This window comes from Lontra canadensis, unplaced genomic scaffold (assembly GCF_010015895.1).
Source record: "Lontra canadensis isolate GAN:19392208 unplaced genomic scaffold, GSC_riverotter_1.0 scaffold70, whole genome shotgun sequence".
NCBI classification, from domain to species: domain Eukaryota; kingdom Metazoa; phylum Chordata; class Mammalia; order Carnivora; family Mustelidae; genus Lontra; species Lontra canadensis.
In genome coordinates, this window is record NW_022631064.1 from 1976788 (window position 1) to 2000847 (window position 24060).

The 24060-nt window shown below is 40.4% G+C and overlaps 1 protein-coding gene across 3 annotated transcripts in view; it reads right to left on the bottom strand.

Moving 5' to 3' along the window:
- Nucleotides 1-721: 721 nt before the first annotated feature.
- The window catches only part of ADAMTSL1 (ADAMTS like 1), a 904787-nt gene continuing 881448 nt past the window's right edge, over nt 722-24060 (bottom strand). For all 3 annotated transcript variants that reach the window (XM_032880520.1, XM_032880523.1, XM_032880522.1), the window contains exons 27-29: nt 3312-3421; nt 2377-2597; nt 722-1100 (exon numbers count right to left, since the gene is read on the bottom strand). In XM_032880520.1, coding sequence (XP_032736411.1) covers nt 994-1100; nt 2377-2597; nt 3312-3421 — 438 coding nt within the window. In that variant the 3' untranslated portion in view covers nt 722-993. The remainder of the gene's footprint in view (nt 1101-2376; nt 2598-3311; nt 3422-24060) is intronic.

Below are 24060 nucleotides of genomic sequence, written 5' to 3' on the forward strand. Positions count from 1 at the left end.
TATTCATGCTCAAAGTGCCCTGGGCGCATGTCAGCAGTTGATCCTGGGTTGGGATGGCGGTGGTGAGGAACTTGTGATTTAGGCAGAGATGCCAGGGCTGTCCTGCCTGCAAAACCAGAGCCTGAGGTCCCACTAGCTTCTCTCCGAGTGTAGAGGCAGCATGTTTGCTGAGATGGCACGGGGAGTGCGGACTCCCCTCTAAAGCAAGGGGGAGGGTATGTGTTTTACTGCATGGCGTGGGCCCCCAGGGCCTGTGCCCTCTAGGAGGGCAGCAGAGTTCAGAGTGTCCCTTCCCTTCACCTACCTGCACTGCCCCACTGAGGACCGTGCACAGGCTTCTTTTGGCTTCTGTACCCTTCCCCCCACTTTGTGTTTGGCCTCACGTGTGCTGTAGGCCCCCCTGGATGGTCTCCTCCTGACTGCTGTGTATTGGTGCTTTGAGTTCTCAGGGCTCCCCACCAGAAGCGCTGAGTTCTGGCCTGGGTTCTTCTTGACAGTGTCCTCCCCTCCTCCCCTCCCTGCTGCTCTTCCCAAGGCAGAGGAGGACACAGAGCAGCAGCACACTCCTGGGGTGACAGCATGATGCCAGGGAAGACACAGTTGGTGATTTGAAGTCTGTATCAAGGCTTTACAAATGCTGTCACCCTCCCCTCCTGTGTCTCATCTGCTCTTGGCCCTCCCTGCTGGCCTCAGGAGCTGTGCTGGCCTCTTCCGTGGTCTGTCTGGGACCCACGGTGGGGAAGGTGTCTGCTCTGCGACCTCCTTTAGACCCTTTTCCTGGTCTTGTCCCGACATCCTGTCCTCCCGCTAACTGAGAGAGAGGACGTGCTGAGGTCCTCCCCTCTGGGGTGGGAGAGGAGGTCAGACGAGGGTGTGTGTGGTGGGGATGGGGAGAGGGCAATAAATAAATAAACAAAGAAAGCTTAAGTTCTGTCCAAGGTGGTGGCGTGTCTTCTGTGTGGCCAGGGTGGGGTTCCGCCCTGGGCCCCATCTTCACGCTTTGCCACAGGTCCCACAGCAGCGAGATTTGAACTGGCTGAGCTGGCAGAGTTTCAGCTGCTTCACCTTCTCGCAGTACCTGGTGGTGTCCCTGCATTCCACTGGGAAGGGGACAGAAGCAAGATGTGAAACAGAGCCCAAGGCCTGGGGTCCGGGGAGCTCGCTGGGGTCTGCCCTGGGCAGTGGGCTCCTGGGCAGGAGGGGCCACTGCTGTCTGGCACCTGGAGGCTCGTCCTGCGTTGGTGGAAGTCTGTCACGTGCCTCCTAGGCTGCACCCGGGGTGCCGTGGGGGGCTGGGTGATGGGGGGCCCCCTCCATTTCCTGACCCTGTCCATCTAAGCCTCTCTCCTCCTTCCCCTGACTGTGCCTGACCTGAGCACTGTGGCATGCTAGCTCTAAATGAGATGGACCTTAAATATTGGTGCTGATTTGCGTGGTGGACCTCTGTGACTAACACAGTCTGAACTACTTAGACTGGATGTTAGTATGGATGGTGGTGAGCTCTTGACCCATAGATGGGTCAGCGCCACCCAGAGAACAAAGATCACCTCTCCTTCGTGTATAAGCAAGGGGACAGTGTGCCCATGGGGCATCTGCCTCAGCCTTGGCAACCTGATGCTCGGAGAGGCCCTGTTTGGGAGACACCTGCATGGCCACGTTCTAAAATTTCTTCTTCTTTGCCTCCTACTTTGTCTTCATCCCTTCCCTTTGTCCCACCTCCAGTTTGTGTCGGGTCCAGAGGAAGAAAGAATACCCGACTGGGATACAAATGCCAATGCTGGGCAGAGGAGAATCCAAACTTGAGGAATGGGGGAGTGAAAGAGTATCCGATTTCGAGGGGGTGGGGCCCCCTTGCAGTGGGCACCCTTGGGATGGGAGGGGGGAGGGAGCGTGGCTGCTCCTTGTTCTGCCAGAAGCAGAGTTTTGAGGGGTGCAGGCCAGATGGGCAGGTGGCGCTTGGTGTGCTCTCCTCGCGCGGACGGTACTTTCTGTCTAGTGGCCTGGCCCATTGGGGACGCCCTGTCTGCTTGTCCTCTCTGCGTACCCGCCAAGCTACTGCAGGTAGGCCGGAGGCCGATTTCGTCTAGCACTGGGCCAGGAGCACCTGGCTTTGCGCAGGGCCACGATCCCCTGGCTTGGCTCAGTGCCTCGGGGGCAGACTCAGCCAGCTTTTATGGCCCAGACATGAGTGCACACATCCTTGCACACATGGCTCGCTCTCAGGCACCCTTCTGAAAAGACCCAACTCTGGCCCCAGCTCACTGTCCCTGGGAAACCTGATCGTGGGCCCTAGGCTCAGGTTTGGTCCCAGGCCTGCTCTTTGCTCCCCATGCCCTGTGGGGAATGGGCCGCAGGCTCTTTGGGGTTGGCACGTACTGTTTTCGCATGGGGTGATGTTGCAACGCTGCCAGTTGGCCGGCCGGGGCCCCCAGGAGCACAGGTGCTCGGGCACGGCCTTGTTGGTGCGGGCATGCACGCACTCCACGCGCCGGGCCTGGAAGCCGTAGTTGCCGCACGTCGCTGTGCACAGGCTCCACAGGCTGACCCTCCAGTGTACGCTGCAGGCTTCTGACCAGCAGTTCTGGGTGCTCACGGGCCTGTGGGAGGTGGGGGGCAGGGTTAGGGTCTGTTGTGGCAGGGGTGGGATCGGGGAAGGCCGGGCAGCCCTTCAGGCCTCTGGTGCTAGCAGAGGTGGGTTCTGATCTCTCTTGGTGAGTGGCTGTTGGATCTCAGAAGGCTGTTGGCTCTCACTGGGCCTCAGGGTACTCAGCTCTGTGAAGTCTCTTCAATGCGGGCTGACAGAGGAGGGGGCTGGGTGGGAATCGTAAGCCCTCACCCCAAGGGAACATCCACAGGCCAGGAGGACTGGGAGCAGGGACTGGATGGGAATGATTTTAGACCCAGGGACCAGCATCCTCATTTTAGCCCAACTTCTACTGGGGGGCCAACAAACGTGAGGGGCTACTGGAGCCCTTGAGGTCTGGTGACCCCCACGTGGGCCTCACTTCCTGCCCACCCCAGGGCTAGTGCGGATCTCCTGCGGCATCAGGCCAACTCCAGGGGAAGAGAACCCTCTGTGCTCTTTATCTCCAAAAGGAGAAGGGCCAGCCTGGCCCATTAAGTAAGTGCAAGGCCGCCCCGGGGCCATCTATTTCTTGGGAGAACAGGGGCCCCGGGGAGAGCGAGGTGAAAGGGCAGGGCATCTGACCATGCGGACCATGAGATGCTGGAGGAGAAACGTCCTCTCAACACTGTCTTTCCAAGCTGTTGACACAGGGCCTGGGGAACGGAGGTCCGCGGCTTTCTCCTACCTCGGAAGGGCACTGCACTGCTCCGATGGTAAGGTGATGCCATCCCGTGTCTGGCAGAACACTTGTCTGTGTTGCACGGCTAGGTGAGGCCCGATGCAAGGCCCGTTGCACTGGGAAGCAGAAGAAGGTGACATGTATGTTAGCCAAGGTAAGGGTGGCGAGAGGGGTGCAGGGTGCAATGCTCAGGCTGCGGGGGACACAGAATCCCTCAGAGCGTTTTGTCTGGGGCCTTCTGATCATTCGTCTTGCCCTTCTTTGTGTCACCTAAAGGACGTTCACTGGCACCTTTTCTTTTCTTTGTGCCATGGCATTAATGGTTAGCTTTCCTGTGGTCAGTAAGCATTCTGTTAGCAAATGGCTAACGGTCGTGTAGAGCCAGTCAGAGCACGTGCGCTCCCTTCTCAGACGAACCGCATCAAAGGGGTCTTGGCAGAAAGCACTAAGAACGTGGTGTGGTCAGCTTTCAGGCAGAAAGCCCTCCAGGTGCCCCTTCAGTCCATGGGGCAATGTGGTTGGTTATTTTCTTGCTAAATTCATTCAGGTTAGCCAGTCCCATCATTTCTTTGCTTTCTTTGGCTTCATTGTTTCCAGGTTAGACCCAGTGCGGCTGAACGGAAGTAGACTTAGGTATGTGTAGTCAGTCCCTGCTCAGGGCCTCCTGCTGTGTGCTGCTGTGTGCTGCTCGCGGTGGCTAAGCTTCTCCCAGAGTCACCAGAGCCCGACCGTCACAGGAAACAGTGTCCTCACAAGCGCAACAGCAGCGGGCCCTTAGCCAGCGTCTGCTACTTGAGTGGAGTAAGCAGACAGACAGCCCTGACGGGTCACTTTCGAAAAAAAGCTTTTGGGTATCTTTGGACTCCAAAGGTCCATGGGGGAGCTGTTCACCTTCAAAATGATAAGCGGAAATCTTTCAAAAAATGTTTTTATTTTTGACCCCCTTCAACCATTTCTCTCACCCTCTAATTCCCTGCTTCTTGCAACTACTATCTATTCTGTGTGTGTGTGTGTGTGTGTGTGTGTGTGTGTGTTAGATTCTGCATGTAGGAGAAAGCATATGGTATGTGTCTTCTTTCATTTAGCCTAACGTCCTCAGGATCCGTTTATGTTGTCACAAATGGCAAGATTTCATTCTTTATGGTTGAATATTCCATTATATATGTACACACACATATATATACACACACACACATGAAATAGCATCCGTGATACATATTATCTCTATATACCACACTTACTCTATCCATCCATCCGCTGACGGCCATGTAGATTGTGTGCATGTTTGTTTGTTATAAATAATGCAATGAATATGGGGGTACGTATGTCTTTTTGAGCTAGCATTTTCATTTTCTTTGGATAAATTCTACCCAGAAGTGGAATTGTTGGTTCATATGGCAGGTCTGTTGTCCATTTTTTGAGGAATAACCCTGCTGTTTTCCATAGTGACTGCATCAATCTATATTCCCACCAACAGTGTACAGGGGTTGTCTTTTCTCCATACCCTTGCCATCAGTTGTTGTCTTTTTGATAATAACCATTTCAGCAGATGTGAAGTAATAGCTCATTGTGGTTTTGATTTTCATTTTCTTGAAAAGTAGTGATTATGTACTAAGATGCATTTTCATGTACCTGTTGGCCATCTATATATCTTTTGGGAAAAAGATCTATCCAGATCTTCCACACATTAAAAAATTTTTTTTTTTTTTTGCTATTGAGTCGCATGAATTCCTTATATAAAGATACACACACACACACACTCACACACATACATATATACAGATCTTAAAGGTTTTATTTATTTGAGAGAGAGAGAGAGCATGAGTGAGACAGTATGAGAGGGGAGAGGGTCTGAGGGAGAAGCAGACTCCTTGTTGAACTGGGAGCCCAATGCAGGACTTAATCCTGGGACTCTGGAACCATGACCTGAGCCGAAGGCAGTTGCTTAACCAACTGAGCCACCTAGGTCCCCCTCATTATATATTTTGGATAGTAGCCCCTTATTAGATTTACGATTAGCAAATATTTTCTCCCATTCAGTAGCTTGCCTTTTCATTTTGTTGATGCTTTCCTTTGCTGTATAGAAGCTTTTAGTATGATGTTGTAGTGCTTATTTTTGCTCTTGTAGTTTTTGCTTTTCCTGTCAGATTAAAAAAAGAAAACCAGTAATGCTTATATCAAAGGACCTTGTTAGCTTTTTTTTTTTTTTTTTTTGAGAGAGAGAGAGGGCGCACAAATGGGGGGGAGGGCCAGAGGGAGAGAGAGAGAATCTCAAGTAGGCTCCATGCTCAGTGTGAAGCCCAGCACAGGGTTTGATCTCATGACACTGAGGTCATGACCTTAGCTGAAATCTAGAGTCAGATGCTTAACCGATTGAGCCACCCAGGTGCACCTGCTTATGTTTTGTGATAAGAGTTTTATGGTTTCAGATGTTCAAGTCTTTAATCCATGAGTTAATTTTTGTGTATGGGGTAAGATTGTGGTTAATTTTCCTTTTTTTGTATGTGGCTGCCTAGTTTTCCCAACCTCATTTATTAAAGAGACTGTCCTTCCCTTACCACATATTCTTCCGTCTTTGTAGAAAACTCGTTGATTATATACAGGAGTTTAATTCTGGGTTTCTGTTTTGTGCAATTGATCAATGTCTGTTTTTATGCCAACACTGTATACTGTTTTGATTAGCTTTTTTTCTTTTTCATTTATTTGAGAGAGAGAGAGAGTACAAGATGGGGGAGGGTCAGAAGGAGAAGCAGACTCCCAGCTGGGCAGGGAGTCTGATGTGGGGCTTGATCCCAGGACTCTGGGATCATGACCTGAGCTGGACAGCCACTTAAACAACTGAGCCACCCAGCCCCCCCATTGCCAGTAGTTTTTTAATAGAGTTTGAAATTAGGGATCATGGGCCCTCCAGCTTTTTTGTCTTAAGATTGTTTTGTTTTGTAGTTCCATAGAAATTTTAGGATTATTTGTTCTAGTTCTGTGAAAAATGCCATTGGAATTTTGATAGGGATTGCTTTCATCTGTATGTTGTTTTGGGCAATATGGACCTTCTGTCAATATTCATTCTTCCAATCCATAAGCACAGAATATCTCTCCATTTATTTGTGTCATCTTCAATTCTTTCACAAATGTTTTCTAGTTTTCAGTAATCACCTCCTTGGTTAAATGTATTCCTAGGTATATTTTTCATTTTGATGCAGTTGTAACTGGGATTGTTTTCTTCATTTCTCTTTGATAGTTTGGTGCCGATTTTTATATGTTGATGTTGTATCCTGCAACTTACTGAATTTGCTTGTTATAACAGGTTTTGATAGAGTCCTTAGGGTTTTTTATACACAGTAGCATGTCATTTTTACTTTTCCTTTTTTAATTTGGATGCCTTTTATTTCTTAATTGCTCTAGCTAGGACTTCTTATACTGTTTTAAAGATGGGGAGAGTGGGTGTCCTTCTCTTGTTTCTGATCTTGGAAGAAAGGCTTTCAGCCTTGTACCATTGAGGAAGATGTTAGCTGTGGACTTGTCATATATGTCCTTTATTATGCTGATGTACATTCCCCTTTTACCCATTTTATTCCCCTCCAATAAACTTTAAAAAATTTTTTAAAAATTAAGATACAATGTATTATTAGCCCAAGGGATACAGGTCTGTGAATCGCCAGGTTTACACACTTCACAGCACTTATCATATCACATACCCTACCCAATGTCCATAACCCAACTACCCTCTCCCTACTCCCCTCCCCCCCCGGCAACCCTCAGTTTGTTTTGTAAGATTAAGAGTCTCTTATGATTTGTCTCCCTCCCAATCCCATCTTGTTTCATTTATTCTTTTCCTACCCCCAAGCCCCCCACATTGCCTCTCAACTTCCTCATATCAGGGAGATCATATAATTGTCTTTCTCTAATTTATTTTGCTAAGCATAATACCCTCTAGTTCCCTTTTACCCACTTTTTAAAGGGTTTTTTTTTTTTTATCATGGATGGGTACTGAATTTTGTCAGATGGTTTTTCTGCATCTATTGAGATACGATTTTTATCCTTCGTTTTGTTGAACGTGGTGTATGTATCACATTGATCAATTTGTGGATGTTGAACTATCCTTGCATCTGAGGTAAACTGCATTTGCTCATGCTGTATGATTCTTTTCATATATTTTTGAATTTAGCTGGTGAAAATTTTGTTGGGGGTCTTTGTATCTATGTTCAGCAGGGATACTGGAGTGTAATTTACTTGTACCTGGCTTTCAGTTAATGTTTTTAAGGTTCATTTCTATTGTAGCATGCATAGAATTTCAATCCTTTTAAAGGCTGGATAATACTCTATTGTAAGTATATACTACATCTGTTTATCCAACCATCTGTCAATGGATATTTGGTTGTTTGTGCCTTTAGGCTATTGTGATGCTACTTGTGAACATTAGTGTACATATATTTGTACAAATATATTTGTTCAAATCCTTGCTTTCAGTAGTTTTGAGTGTGCACCTAGTAGTGGAATTGCTGGATCTTATGGAATTCTATGTTCAGTATTTTGAGAAACTGCTACACTGGTTTCCACAGTAGCTGTACCATTTTACATTACCACCAGTAGTGCACAAAAGTTCCAATTTTTCCACATTTCCACCAACGCTTGTTATTTAATTTTACTTTTAAAAATAATGAAGTGGCATCTCATTATAATTTTAATTTGCATTTCTCTAATTGCTAGTGATGTTGAACATCCTTTTATGTGTGTATTGTCCATTTGTATATCTTCTTTGGAGAAATGTTTATTCTAGGTTTTGTGTTTTGTTGTTAAGTTGTAGTTCTCTTCTTTATATTTTGGATATTAATCCTTCATCAGATTTATGATTTGTAAGTATTTTCTCACATTCTGTGGGGATAGTGTCCTTTGATGAAGACAAGCTTTCAATTTTGATGACATCCAGTTTATCCAATTTTTCTTTGATTAATTGTGCTTTTGGTGTCCTTTCAAAAAAAAACCATTGCCAAGCCAGTATTATGAAGCTTCTTTACTATGTTTCTTTTTAGAATTTATACTTTTAACCCTTACATTTAAGTCTTTGATCCATTTCAAGTTAATTTTGGCACATAATTAAAATAAGGACCCAACTTTCTTCTCTAGCATGTAGTTACCCAGTTTTCTCAGCGCCATTTGTTAAAAAGCTGTTTTTTTCCTCATTGAATGATCCTGGCACACTTCATCTGATCATATGTACAAAAGTTTATTTCTGGGCTCTCTGTTCCAGTCCCTTGCACTGTATGCCAGAACTACACTGTTTTCATTACTGTAGCTTTGTAATAAGTTTGGTATCAGGAAGTGTGAAGCCTCTAACTTTGTTCTTTTTCAAGAATTTTTTTTTGGATATTCAGAGTCTCTTGATACTCCATCTGAATTTTAGGTTGGATTTTCTTATTTCTGCATAAAGTCCTTGGGATTTTGAATCTCTGGATTAATTTGAGCTGTATTGACATCTTAATAATAAATTTTCTAATCCATGAACACAGGATGTCTTTTCATTTCTTTTGGTCGTCTTTAATTTCTCTTAGTAATGTTTTGTAGTTTTCAGTGTACAAGTCTTTCACCTCCTTGGTTAAGTTTATAAGTAGAATGCTGTTCTTTTTTGTTTCTGGCACTTTAGAGCCAAGTTTTATTTTTTTAAATTTTGGTTAGTTGACATAGAGTTCAATATTGGTTTCAGGAGTAGAGTTCAGTGGTTCTTCATAACCACCCAGTCCTCATCCAAACAAATACCCTCCTTAATACCTATCGTCCATCTATCCCATTCCCCAAACACCTCCTTCCATCAATCCTGTTTTCTATAATAAGAGTCTTTCATGATTTGTTTCCCCCGCTCTCTCTTTTGTTCCCCCTCATGAATGTTTACCTCTTTTGTTTCTTAAATTCCATATACGATGAAACTGTATGGTATTTGTCTTTGATTAACTTATTTTACTTAGCATAATCTAGTTCTGTCCATGTTATTGCAAATAGCAACATTTCATTTTGATGGCTGAGTAGTATGATTTTCTTAATTTCCTGAAGTACAAAATATATAACTTGAAATATATATGTTGTGTATATCATATTATATATCAAATTATATATCAAATATATAAGAAATACATAATTTTAGATAGTTCATAATTCATGTATAGATATGCAACTGATTTCTATTGATTTTTGTATCTTGCAACTTTGTTGAGTTTATTTATTAGCGCCAAGCGATTTCTTCTGGTGTTGGTATTGGGATTTTTAGGATTTTTACAGAAGAGATTGTGTCATCTATAACAGAGATAATTTCACTTTTTTTCTGACTTGGGTGGCTTTTCTTTCTTTTTCTTGCCTAATCGCTCTGAACTTCCAATACTATGTTGAATGAAAGTGGTGAACATTGCATTCTTGTCTTCTTCCTCATCTTAGCAGGGAAAGTTTTTAGTCTTTGCTACTGACTATGATAGCTATGGGTTTTTTTAGCTGTGGGTTTTTCATCTATGGTGTTTATTATTATTATTTTTAAAGATTTTGACAGAGACACAGTGAAAGAGGGAACACAAGCAGAGAGAGTGGAAGAGGGAGAAGCAGGCTTCCTGCTGGGCAGGGGCAGGGAGCCCGATGTGGGGCTCAATCCCAGAAACCTAGGATTAGGACCCGAGTCAAAGGCAGACGCTTAATGACTGAGCCACCCAGGTGCCCCTATGGTGTTTATTATTTTGAGGTAGTTTCTTTTTATTACTAGTTTTTTGAGTTTTTATCACAAAAGAATTTTGAATTTCATCAAAGGCTTTTTCTGCATCAGTTGAGATCACGCGTTTTTTTTCCTCTTATCATTTTATATGGTATAATGGTATTATCATGGTTAATTATTATATGTTGAACCATCCTTATATTACAAGAATAAATCCTACCTGAAGGTTTGTTATCCTTTTAATATGCCACTATATTTCATTTACTAGTATTCTCTTGAGGATTCTGCAGTAACAGAGGGAATGAAGTGGGGAAGGAAGCCTTAAGATGTACCAAAGTGGCAAAAGTTAGTCCTTCCTTACCATTAATTACTTTAAAAGGGAAAAATTCCCCACTTAAAAGGCAGATATTAACTTAACAGCTTAGAATTTGGTTTTTTTAAACCTCTCTACAAAAGTAAAAGGAGGGAAAAAGATAATCCATGCAGAAGTAGGAACAAAAAGAGAGCTGCGATGTCTATCCTAATAAAATTATATATTGATAAAAGGCCAAGATACAACAACTATTAACAATTATGCATAAGCACCAAACCTCCAAAATGCATGAATCAAACACTGACACCTAAAGACCGAAATAGTTCTCCAATAATAGTTGGACACTAAATACCCAACTTTCAATAATGGATAAGACAACCAAAACATCAATAAATAAGATTTAACAAGACTACAGTCCAGTTGGACCTAAGAAACCTATACAGAAAACTCTACCAAATCGGAGAATACACATTTTTTTTTCATGTTAGGCCACAAAACAAGTCTTAATAAATAGAAAAAAAATGAAATCATACAGAATATCCTTTCACCACATGAATTTCTGCATCAGTAATTAAAAGGGATATTGGTTGTTTGTTTTCTTGTATTGTCTTCCTCTGGCTTTGGTATCAGGGTAATCCTGGCCTCACAGAACGAGTTGGAGTGTTAGTACTCCTTCCCTTTCAATTTTTAGGAGGGATAAATGTAGGCATAAATTCTTAAATACTAGGTAGAATTCACCAGTGAGGACATCTGGGCCAGGGCTTTTCTTACCGATTGAATTTCCCCATTAGTTACAGGTCTGTGTGTATTTTTACTTCCTTACGATGTGGTCTTATTTTGTGTGTTTCTAGGAAATTGTCTGTTGCATCTAGGGTATTCAGTTTGTTGGTGTACCACTGTTCATAGTACTAATGTATTACCACTTTTATTTCAGATTTTAATAATTTGAAGTTTCTGTTTTTTTTTTTTTCCTTAATGTAGCTAAAAGTTGGTTCATCTTGTAGATCTTCTGGAAGAACCAACTTTTGGTTTCATTGATTTTTCTTTTATTTATGGATATTATTGTCTTTATTATTTCTCTTTATTATTTCCTCTCTTCTAGCGCTTTGGATAGTTTGCTCTTGTTTTAGTTCTTTAACACCAGAAGTTAGGTTGTTTTTGGAAGTCTTTCTTTTTTAATGTAAGCATTTATAAATACATTCTTTTTCTCTGAGCACTGTGTCCTCTGCATCCTGTATTTTCACTTGTTTCAAGGTATTTTCCCAATATTTGTGAATTTTTCTTCTTAAATAACAGTGGAAAAAACATCTCTCCCAGTTTTTGTACACCGACTCTGTGCCTGGGCATTCCTTCACTGATTAGCTGGGTGTGCTCTGAGCCTAGGCATCAGCCTGCAATGAAAGCTTAGGATATGCTCAGGTCTTTACTGTGATCATGTGTCTTGCCTGGGCCTTGCATGTAGTTTTCTTAATTTCCCTATACATATGTCTCCTTTCTAATGTCTTTATTTCCTAAGGCATCTCACCCCACGTCCTCAGGGCCTTTGGTGGTCTATTTCATGTCTTTATAATTTCTTGCCCCAGGTGTCTGCAGGTCTGTAGTCCCCCTTCAGCTTTCACAAGCAGTGGCTGCCTCCCCCTACTTGAGATCTTAGTTGAGATAGAGACCCTTCCTTTAGGCGGTTCCCCGGATAGGTTAGAACACTGCAAATAGGCTTTTCTGTACTCCTTATGGATTGAGGGAGGGAAATGAACTGCAGATGCCTCTGGGCTGAGACTGTGCCATGCTGAGGAGAGGGTGGGGAAGGATGAATGAGAATGCCATAGAATTTCCTGCTTTTTTGAAGGTAGATTTTAATTTCAGTGTTGCTTGGTTGTTATAGGCTTTTACTCCTATAGGGTAATTTCAGCCAGTTTCTGGTTGGTTTTTAATGTTTCTAAGAGGGAATGGGAACTTAGGGCGACCTAGTACATCTAGTCATTTTGCTAATGTTCCTTGACTACAACTGGAAATTACTCACTGCTGATTTGACTTGCGCCCATTGACACGATGAAACTGCTCTTCACAGGTTGCCAGTAACTGTCACTCAAGTTTCCTTGAGTACCAGATAATGTTTACCTTTTCTTGTTTGTTCTTCCTGATCCATTTTGATACCCAGATCCTTCCTTCCTTTCTGGAAACTCCTTTGTTACTTTTTGTGAATATATTTTCTTTTTCTACTCATTAAATTATCTTTTCTCCCCTCCTGTTTCTGCCCATTAATTAGTGTGCCCAAAGGTTCTAGCCTGTGCCTTTCTTCATCTTCTGCTTTCCCTCCTCTTAGGTTACACTACCCTTTTATGGGCCTGATCTACATCCAACTGCTAAGTGAAAATATCTAACTGGATATTACACAGACATATTAAACATGTTCAAAACAATTTCTTACCCAATTCACCCTCTTATTTCTGTTTTCCTACCTAGTTGTTCAGTCCATTTATATATGTGTCCGCTTCTTCCTCCTCTGTGATATCCAAGCACTACTGAAGTCATGGGTCTCATACTTTCATAGAATTTCTTCTATGAGATCTCTCCAGTTCCATTGCTTTCATTGCTATTAGCACCATTTCTCCAGTAGATTCAGACTCTCTTTTCTCCAGTCTTGTCATTTCTCAACACTATGCTGCTAAATATATAATCTTTTAAAAGCCAACCAGGTGGCATTCATAATAAAATCCAAGCTCCTCCTAGAGCATACAAGATGACTCATGATCTGGCACCTGTTTTCCAGCCATGTTTATATTTCAAACGTTCTGGGGCTGCTTTCAGTTTCATTCCTTCATACATGCTTGAATGGAACACATTCCCCACCCAAGACAGTTGCCTCATAAATGTATGTCGGGTTAAAAGAAGAAAGTTGAAGTATTATGTAAAGCCATGATGTTAGAGCTTAGTTCTAGACTTTAAAGAGGTAGGCACATGAAAGAATAGATATTTGCATGACACTATTTCAAAAGATCAGAGACAATTACCATTTTCATTCTCACAAGAGTGGAAGGTAGAGGTTTGAAGGACATCCATAGTTTGAAGCACCTCCCAACTCTATCACCAATAGGAAAATATCAACAGGATTGTGAGATCAAGCAGTACCTTCTAACTTGTAATACTTCAAGTCTTGCTACTCTTCAAAGGGTGGTCCTTGGACCCATAACATTGGCATCACCTTAAAGCTTTTAGAAATCCAGCATGGATGAGCAAAGATAGATCAACACTGTGAGAAACTTCAAAAAGAGATAGAAATGAAAGAGCTGAAGAACACAGTAAGTAAAACTGATAAATATACTAGAGGGGTTCAACAACACACTAGATGAAGCAGAAGGACCTGTCACTTCAAAAATAGGCAGTGGGGGCACCTGGGTGGCTCAGTGGTTTAAGCCTCTGCCTTCAGCTCAGGTCATGATCCCGGGGTCTTGGGATCGAGCCCCGCATCAGGCTCTCTGCTCAGCAGGGAGCCTGTTTCCCTTCCTCTCTCTCTGCTGGCCTCTCTGCCTGCTTGTGACCTCTCTGTCAAATAAATAAATAAAAATCTTAAAAAAAAAAAGTTAGATAAAAGTATAAAAAAATAGGCAGTGGAACTCATCCAATCAGAGGAGCAAAAAGAATGAAATAACTCTGAAGACAGTTTACAGGACTTACGGGACAACAGCCCGTGAACCAGTATTTGCATCATAGAGGATAAAGAAGGAGCAGAGAGAAAAAGGAGAAGAAAACTTACTTTAAGAAATCTAACCTGGGTAAGGAAGAAAGGAACCAGATAATCAGAGCCAGGAAACCCCAAGAATTCCAAAGAAGATGAATCTAAAGGGACCCACACCAAGACCCATTATAACTAATATGTCAAAAGTTAAAGATAAGGAGACTATTAAAAATAGTAAGAAAAGGACCCCAACAAGTATATCAGGAACTCTGATAAGACTATCAGCAATCTTTTTTTTTTTTTTTTTTTTTAGCAAAAACATTGAAATATACTGTGTCATTGTCTTCTGACCTGCAACTGGCAGAAAGAAAAAACTTCCAACCAGGAATACTCTACCTGGCAAAGTTATTTTTTCAGACAGACAAAAGCTAAAGGAATTCACCATCAATCAGCCTTAAAACAAATGTTAAAAGAGGATATATTTCAAATAAAATAAAAACATCTTCAGTAGCAAAAAAAAAAAAAATCTCACAAGATGTTCAATTTTAAACATTTACATAAAAAAGAACAAAAAATATCAAAGGGTCAGCTTCATGCTAAAAACACAGGGCACTAATTAGTAACTGAAAACAAAGTAAAAACTCACTGGTAAAGGTAAATATACAGAAAAAGTAGTGGATTGATACTTAAACCTAGATGAAGTGTAAAAGACAAAAGTAGTAAAAATAACTCTAACTGCAATAATTAGTTAAAAATATGTAAAATATCACATCAAAAACAAAATGGGGAGAGAGTAAAAAGAGCTTTAGAATGGAATCAAACTTAAGTTGTTATGAACTTAGATTGCTAAAGATATGCTGCTATATGTACACCTCATGGTAACCACAAAACAAAAGCCTGTGGTGGATACACAAAAAGTAAAGAAATCTAAGCATATCAATAAAGTCATCAAACCACAAAGGAAGGAAGGAAGAGATAGGAACTATAAAAAAGCATTAAGTACAAACATACCAATTATGTTAAGTGTGAATCTGTTATAAATGCTCTAATTAAAACACAGGGTGATTTAATGGATGAAAAAAACCAAGACCCATCTAAATGCTGCCCCTAAGAACCTCACTTCAGAAGCAAAGACACACACTGAAAGTGAATGGATGGAAAAGATAATCCATGTACATGGAAACCAAAGGAGAGCAGGCAAAACACACTTGAGAACAAAGATTGGCTTTACATATCGTTTGTAAATACTTACACACTCAACATAGGAATACCTATATGTATAAAGCAAATATTAACGGATCTAAAGGAAGAAACTGACAGTAATACAGTAGTGGGGACTTTAACAGCCCACTTAACATGAACGGATAAATCATCCATAAAGAAAATCAGTAATGAAACATGATTTTTAAACAACATTTTTGACCAAATGGACTTGACAGATGTGTGTGTGCATTCTGAACTACATGTGAAACATTCTCCAGGATAAATCATATACTAGGCCAAGAAACAAACTTTAAGAAGACTTCAATCATATCAAACACCTTTTCTGACCACAGTGGTATGAAAGTAGAAAATAATTATAAGAAAACTGGAATATTCACAAATATGTAAGGATTAAATATTTTATTGAACAACCAAGGGGTCAAAGAAGATATTAAAAGAGAATAAAAACTTGGAGACAAATGGAAATGTAACATACCAAAACTTAAGAGATGCCGTAAAAATGGTTCGAAGAGGAAATTTCATAGCACTAAATGCCAACCTCAAGAAACAAAAATCTCAAACAACCTAACTTTACATTCAAAGAACAGAAAATGAACAAATGATGCCCAAAGTTAGTAGGTAGGAAGAAATAACAATGAGCAGAGTAGAAACAGAAAAGATTATGAAACTAAAATTTCGTTCTTTGAAAAAAAAAAAACAAAACAAAACCTGACAAACCTTTAGCTAGCATCACCAAAAACTAGAGGACTGAAAATCAGAAATGAAATAGCTGTTAGAATGGATAACACAAAAATATAAAAGATTATGAGACTATTATTATAAAACTTCAACAAATTAGACAACCCAGAAGAAATGAATTTCTACAAACCAAGACTGATTCCTGAAAAAAAGAGAAAAAAACCTGAACAGACTGATTATTAATAAAGAGATCAAACTAGAACATAGATGCCAAAATCCTCAACAAAATACTAGCAAACCAAAATCAACAACACACTGAAAAGATCATGTGCCACAATCAACGAGGATTTATTCCAAGGATGTAAGTATGGCTCAACATCTGCAAATCAATCAGTATGACACACCACATTAACAAAATGAAGGATAAAAGTCATATGATCTCAATAGATGCAAAAAAAAAAAATATCCAACAAAAGTCAACACCCCATTTGTGATTTAAAAACTCTCAACAAAGTGGACAGAAACAACTGGGTGACAGAGGCTCTTTATCTTAGACTTAGGCATAAGGAGTCTGGCTCATGTCACCTAACAAGCAAACCAATTCTTGTGGAGGCCTTGCTACTCTTCCTACTTAGAGTCACAGTGCAGCAGTGTCTCTTCCCAGGGGGCTGGCCAGATTTGTACCATTATGAGGACCTGCTGTGTATCTTGTTTAAAAGGCATTTAGGAGGGACTTCTACTCTTGATTTGGAAGATGTGGCGTGGGAAGATCCTCCCATGGACACATTGAAACAACAATGACATTTATGCAACTAACTGTGAAAACAACCCGAAGACTGCTTCCACAGCTAGTCACGGAGAGAAGAGCACATTAAAAAGGGTAGGAGAGATCCGAAGGGGCACGTGTACCTGTTTATAGCAGCAATGTCCACAATAGCCAAACTATGGAAAGAACCTAGATGTCCATCAACAGATGAATGGATAAAGAAGATGTGGTATATATATACAGTGGAGTACTATGCAGCCATCAAAAGAAATGAAATCTTGTCACTTGTAATGATGTGGGTGGAACTAGAGGGTATTATGCTGAGTGAAATAAGTCAATCGGAGAAAGACAATTATCATATGATCTCCCTGATATGAGGAAGTTGAGAGGCAACATGGGGTGTTTGGGGGTAGGAGAAGAGTAAATGAAACAAGATGGGATAAGGAGGGAGACAAACCATAAGAGACTCTTAATCTCACAAAACAAACTGAGGGTTGCCAGGAGGAGAGGGGTGTAGGGAGAGGGTGGTTGGGTTATGGACATTGGGGAAGGTATGTGCTACAGTGAGTGCTGTGAAGTTTGTAAACCTGGTGATTCATAGGCCTGTACCCCTGGGGCTAATAATACATTATATGTTAATTAAAAAAAAAAGGGTAGGAGGGGCAGTCAGGAACTAAACCGGCAGTGTGACTAACCACAAATGGGAGGGACATCATAAGCATGGAGAAGTGAGAGGGATCAGATCCCACACCGGGTACCCCTGGCCCTGGAGACCAGCACTGGAAGTTCAGTCTGTCTTTGAAAATCAGCAGGCTTAGGGACACCTGGGTGGCACAGTAGGCTGAGTCTGCCCTCGGCTCAGGTCGTGATCCTAGTGTCCTGGGATCTAGTCCCGAATCGGGCTCCCTGCTCAGCAGGTAGTTTGCTTCTCCCTCTCCCTCTGCTGCTCCCCTTGCTTGTGCTCTCTGTCAAATAAATAAAATTTTTAAAAAATCTTAAAAACAAATCACCAGGCTTAGCTCTAGGAGAGCAGGAGGGTGATAGGAAACTGAGTCCCTGTCTTTAAAAAGCCAACATGCTAAATAACTGGCCTAAGACACAGCACAGAAGCAGCAGTTTGAAAAGCAACTGTAGTATATTTGAAGTTTATTGACTAATCTTAGGATGTTTATTGACTAATCATAGAATGTGCTGGAGGAGCAGGGATTTGCAGATTTATCTAGGAAAAAAAAAGTGCTGTGGGCACCATTTTTCTTGACATTTTTTTTTAATATTTATTTGACGGAGATCACAAGTAGGCAGAGAGGCAGGCAGACAGAGAGAGAGAGAGGAGGAAGCAGGCTCCTGGCCAAGCAGAGAGCCCGATGCGGGACTCGATTCCAGGACTCTGAGATCATGACCTGAGCCGAAGGCAGAGGCTTAACCCACTGAGCCGCCCAGGCACCCTTTCTTGACATCTTCTAACTGAATGCTTGGGGGATCCAGCTAACATCACCTCATTTACCTTGCTAGCTCTGCATTACTCATCCTGACATTCTTCTGCACACTCAACATACCAGCCAAGACCAGTATCCCTCCAGAGCAGCTCCTGCCCCATGGAACCTGGCAGGCAACCTTGGCAGGGACTGGTGCAACTCCACAGTGACTTCTATCCTGGGAAGGGGGTGGATAAACCCTTCACACCAGGGTACCTGTAGTTTGTGCAGCTGGACCTCTTAGCTGGCTGCACAGAGAGAAAGCTCTGTCCTTTGGTGTGCCTGCAGCTGTGGCAGAGGCTAATTACAGACAGCTGAGTGCCAGCCCACCTATCAAGATGGCCACATTGCCTGCTGCTGGGTCTCTGAACAGCTTTAACCCTGCCCTGTGCACTTAAAACAGGCAAAGCAGGTCATTGTAGCTGGCTGGCCTCAAGGCCAGTCCCACCCACCAGTGTATCTAAAGCAATCACAGCCAAAACAGGAGGGTGCACACAGCCCTTTACCCCTGTAGTAACTGGTTCCAATTACCTGGGGAAATAGTGTTATAGGGGACTACAGTATCTCTTAAGACCAGGAGCTGAAGATGACCTTTTTAATACACAGAAATAAACACAGCGTTAGAAAAATGAGATAGGAATATGTCTTAAATGAAAGAACAAGATAATACCATAGACAAAAATTTTAATGAAACATAATATGGCTGATAATGAGTTTAAAGTAATGGTGGTAAAGAGACTAGACTTGAGAAAAGAGATGAGCTCAGTGAAAATTTCAACAAAAAGACATAAGATAAAAAAAAAACCCTCAAGCACTAAAATGAAAAATATGCTAAAGAGAATCAACAGATTAGAAGATGCAGCAGAATGGTTCAGAGATCTGGACAACCAAACTGAAGAGCAAAAATTAAAAAAGTGAGAAAACAAGTTAAGGATCTTCCAAGGAGGAAGGGACAGAAAACTTCCTAGACATCCAAGTATAGGAAGCAGATCCCCAAATAAGATGAACCTAAGGAGGTTCACATCAAGACATGCAATAATTAAAATGGCAAAGATTAAAGATAAAGAATCTTAAAAAAAAACCAAAGTGTTTCATAAAAGGGAAATCTCAAGGCTATCAGCTGATTTTTTTAGAAGAAACTTTGCAGGCCTAAAGAGCATAGCATGACATATTCAAAGTGCTGAATGGAAAAAACATCCACAACAAAGAATACTTGGCAAGGTTATTGCTGAAAATTGAAGGAGAGAATGAGAGTTTTCTAGGCAAAATAAAAAGAGTTCATCACTAAACCAGCCTTACAAATAATGTTAAAGGGAATTTTTTAAGTTGGAAGAAGGGGTCATACTAGAAAAACACTTTACTGGTAAAAATGAACATATAGTAAAGGTAGTAGATAATTACTTAGAAAGCCAGTGTGGAGGTTAAAACATGAAAGTAGTAAAATCAATTACAATTATCTATAAAAATTAATCAAGGGATTCACAAAATAAAAAGATGCAAAATGATATAATATACATAAAATTGGCAGGGGAATAAATATTTAGTGGCTATAGGATGTGTTTGAACTGAAGTGACCATTAAATTAATATAGACTGTTACATACCTAGGATGTTATATATGAATTCAACGGTAACTACAAAGTAAAAACCTATAATGTATACACAAAAAATAAAGAGAAAGGAATCCAAGCATATAATGCTAAAGAATGCCATCAAACTATAAGGAAAGGGAGCAGGAGAAGATGAACAGAAAGGAACTAGAAAAACAAAATGGCAATAAGAACATACCTATCAGTTATTAAATGTAAGGGGACTAAATGCTCCAATCAAAAGACATAGTTGACTGAATGGCTTAAAAAAAAAGACACAGCTATATGCTGCCTATAAGACTCACTTCAGTAAAAACATGGACTGAAAGTGAAGGAATGGCAAAAGATCTATTGGACAAAACAGACTTTAAAACAAACAGCATAGCAAGAGCCAAAGAAAGGCATTATATAATGATAAAAGAATCCAACAAGAAGATGTGATAATTGTAAACACCTATTCACCCAATATAGGAACATCTAAATATATAAAGCAAATATTAACAGACATAAAGGGAGAAATTGACAGTAATACATTAATAGTAGGAGACTTTAATACTCCACTTACATCAATGGATAGATCATCCAGACTGAAAATTGACAAGGAAATCAAGGCCTTGAACTGCACATTAGATGAGATGGTCTTAACAGATACACAGAACATTCCATTCAGAAACCGAATACACATTCTTTTCAAGTGCACATGGAACATTCTCTAGGACAGATCACATGTTAGACCACAAAACAAGTCTCAATAAATTTAGTAAGATTAAAAATCATATCAAGCGGTGCGCCTGGATGGCTCAATGGGTTAAGGCCTCTGCCTTTGGCTCAGGTCATGATCCCAGGGTCCTGGGATTGAGCCCTGCATCGGGCTCTCTGCTCTGCGGGGAGCCTGCTTCCTCCTCTTTCTCTGCCTGCCTGCCTCTCTGCCTACCTGTTATCTCTGTCAGGTAAATAGATAAAATCTAAAAAAAAAAAAAATCATATCAAGCATCTTTTCTAACCACAATGGTATGAAACTAGAAATAAATTACAATAAAAAATTGGAAAAACACAAAGACATGAAGGCTAAACCACATACTTCTAAACATCCAATAGGTGGGTTAATAAATAGAAAAATCTAACAATACAGAGAGGTGAATGAAATTGCAAATGCAATAGTCCAAAATCTTTGGGACATAGACAATACAGTTCTAGGAGGAAAGTTTACAGCAATACAGGCCTACCATAAAGAATAAGAAAAACCTCAAACTAACCTTATACCTAAAGAAATAGGGCTTTCTTCTTTTTCTAAACTTAATAGAAATAAGGGTGTAATAAAGATTAGAGTGGAAATAAGTAGAAATTAAAAAAATAGAAAAATCAGCAAAACCAAGAGCTGCTTCTTTGAAAAGATAAATGAAATTGATAAACTTTTGCTCAGACTCATCGAGAAAGAAAAGGACTCAAAATTAGGAAAAAAAAATGGAGACACAACTAACAACACAGGAATTATAAAGAGAATACTATGAAAAATTAGATGCCAAAAAACCTAGAAGATATGGGTACATTCTCCCAAATACAATCTTCTAAAACTGGAGTAGGAAGAAAGAGAAAATCTGAACAGATCAATTCCTAGTAATTTGGTAATCAAAAATTCTCCCCACCCCCAAATTTCTAGGACAAGAAGACTTCACAAGTGAATTCTACCAAACTATTTTTTTTATGGTTTTATTTATTTATTTGACCGAGATCACACATAGGCAGAGAGAGGAGGAAGAAGGCTCCCCGTGGAGCAGAGAGCCTGACGCAGGGCTGGATTCCAGGACCCTGGGATTATGACCTGTGACAAAGGCAGAGGCTTTAACCCACTGAGCCACCCAGGACCCAAGTTCTACCAAACTTTTAAAGAAGAGTTAATAGTTATCCTTCTAAAATTATTAAAGAAAAATAGAAGAGGAAAGCTTTCACATTTATTCTATGAGGCCAGCATTACTCTGATACCAAAACCAGCCAAAGACACTGCAAAAAAAGGAAAACTACAGGCCAATATTCCTGGGGAACATAGATGCAATAATCCTCAAAATATTAGCAAACCAAATTTAAAACTATATTAAAAAAGGATCATTCATCACAATCAAGAGGGATTTATTCCAGAGATGCAAGGGTAGTTCAATATTTGTAAATCACCAGTTTGTGTCCACTCTCCCCACTTTTATTCAGCCTATTACTGGAAGTCCTAGCTGCCGCAATCAGAGAAGAAAAAGAAATAAAAGGAATCAAAATTGGTAAAGAAGAAGTAAAACTCTCTTTTCCTAGATGACATATAATACTATACATTGAAAACCCTAAAGACTCCACCAAAAAAATTTAGAATAAACAAATTCATAAAGTTGCAGGATACAAAATTAATACATAGGTTGGTTGCATTTCTATATACTGATAAAGTAGCAGAAAAAAAAATTTAGAAGACCATTTATAATTTCATACACACACACACACACACACACACACACACACACACACCTAGGAATAAATTTAACCAAGGAAGTGAAAAGACCTGTACTCTAAAAACTATGACATTGATGAAAGAAACTGAAGATAACATAACAACTGGAAAGGTATACCATGATCATAGGTTGAAGAATATTGTTAAAATATCCATAGTACTCAAAGTAATCTGCCTATTAAATATAATCCCCATCAAAATGCCAATAGCATTTTTCACAGAACTAGAATATTCCTAAAATTTGTATGGCACTAAAAAAGACCTCCAATATCCAAAACAATCTTGAGAGAGGACAACAAAGCTGGAAGTATCATAATCCCTGATTTCAAGATATGTTACAAAGTTGTAACAATCAAAACAGTATGGTACTGACACAAAAATAGGCACAAAGATCAATGGAACAGATAGAAAGGCTAGGAATAAACCAACAGTTATATGGTCAATGTTCAACAAAGGATACAACAATATACAATGGGGGAAAGGATGGTCTTTTCAATAAACAGTGCTGGAAAAGGTGGACAGCTACATGCAAAAGAATGAAACTGGGATGCTTTCTTATACCATACACAAAAATTAACTCAAAATGGATTAAAGACCTAAATTGGAGACTCAAAACTATAAAACTCCTAAAACACAGGCAGAAATCTCTTGGACATCAACCTTAGGAACGTATTTATGAGTATGTATCCTCAGTCAAGGGAAAGGAAAGCACAAATAAACAACTGAGATTACATCAAAATAAAAAGCTTTTGCACAGCCAAGGAAATCATCAACAGAATAAAAAGGCAACCTAACGACTGAGACAAGATATTTACAAGTAATATATTCAATAAGGGGTTAATATCCAGGATAACTTATACAACTCAATATGTACACACAAAATCCATGAAAAAATGGGCAGAGAACCTGAATAGACACATGAAAAGATGCTCAACATCACTAATTAGGGAAATGCAAGTCAAAACCATAATGAGATCTTATATCTGTCGGAATGGTTAGTATGAAAAAGACAAGAAATAACAAGTGTCGGCAAAGATGTGGAGAAAAGGGAGCCCTTGTGCACTGCTGGTGAGAATGTAAATTGACATAACTACTGTAGAACAGTATAGGAGATATCAAAAAATTAAAAATAGAAATGCTATATGACCCAGTAATTCCACTACTGAGTATTTACCACAAAATCTTGACAACACAAATTCTAAAAGATGTATGCACCTCTATATTTAGTGCAGAATTACTTATGGTAGTTAAGATATGGAATTAACCCAAATGTTCACTGATAGGTGAATGGATGAAGAAGATGTGATATATATCCATACAATGGAATATTACTCAGCCATAAAAAGTGAAATCTTACCATATGCAACAACATGGACAGACCTAGAGGATATTATGCTAAGTGAAGTAAGTGAGACAGAGAAAGACAGATACCATATACTTTGACTTAAATGTGGAATCTGAAAGCCAAACCAAACCAGACAAAAACCAGAGATTTAAATAAAGAGAAGAAACTGTTGGTTGCCAAAGTAGAGACGAATGGGGTCATGGGCAAAATAGATGAAGGGGATTAAGAAGTATAAACTTTGAGTTATAAAATACACGAATCATGGAGATGAAAAATACATCATAAAGGAACACAGTCAATAATACTGTAATGTATGGTGACAGCTGGTGACTACACTTATTGTAGTGAGCACTAAGTAATGTATAAGATTGTGGGTTCACTATGTTGTACACCTGAAACTAATATAACACTGTATGTCACTATACTTCCTCAAAAATTAAAAATAGAGTTACCCTATGACCTGGCAATTGCACTACCGGGTATTTACCCCAAAGATACAGATGTAGTGAAAAGA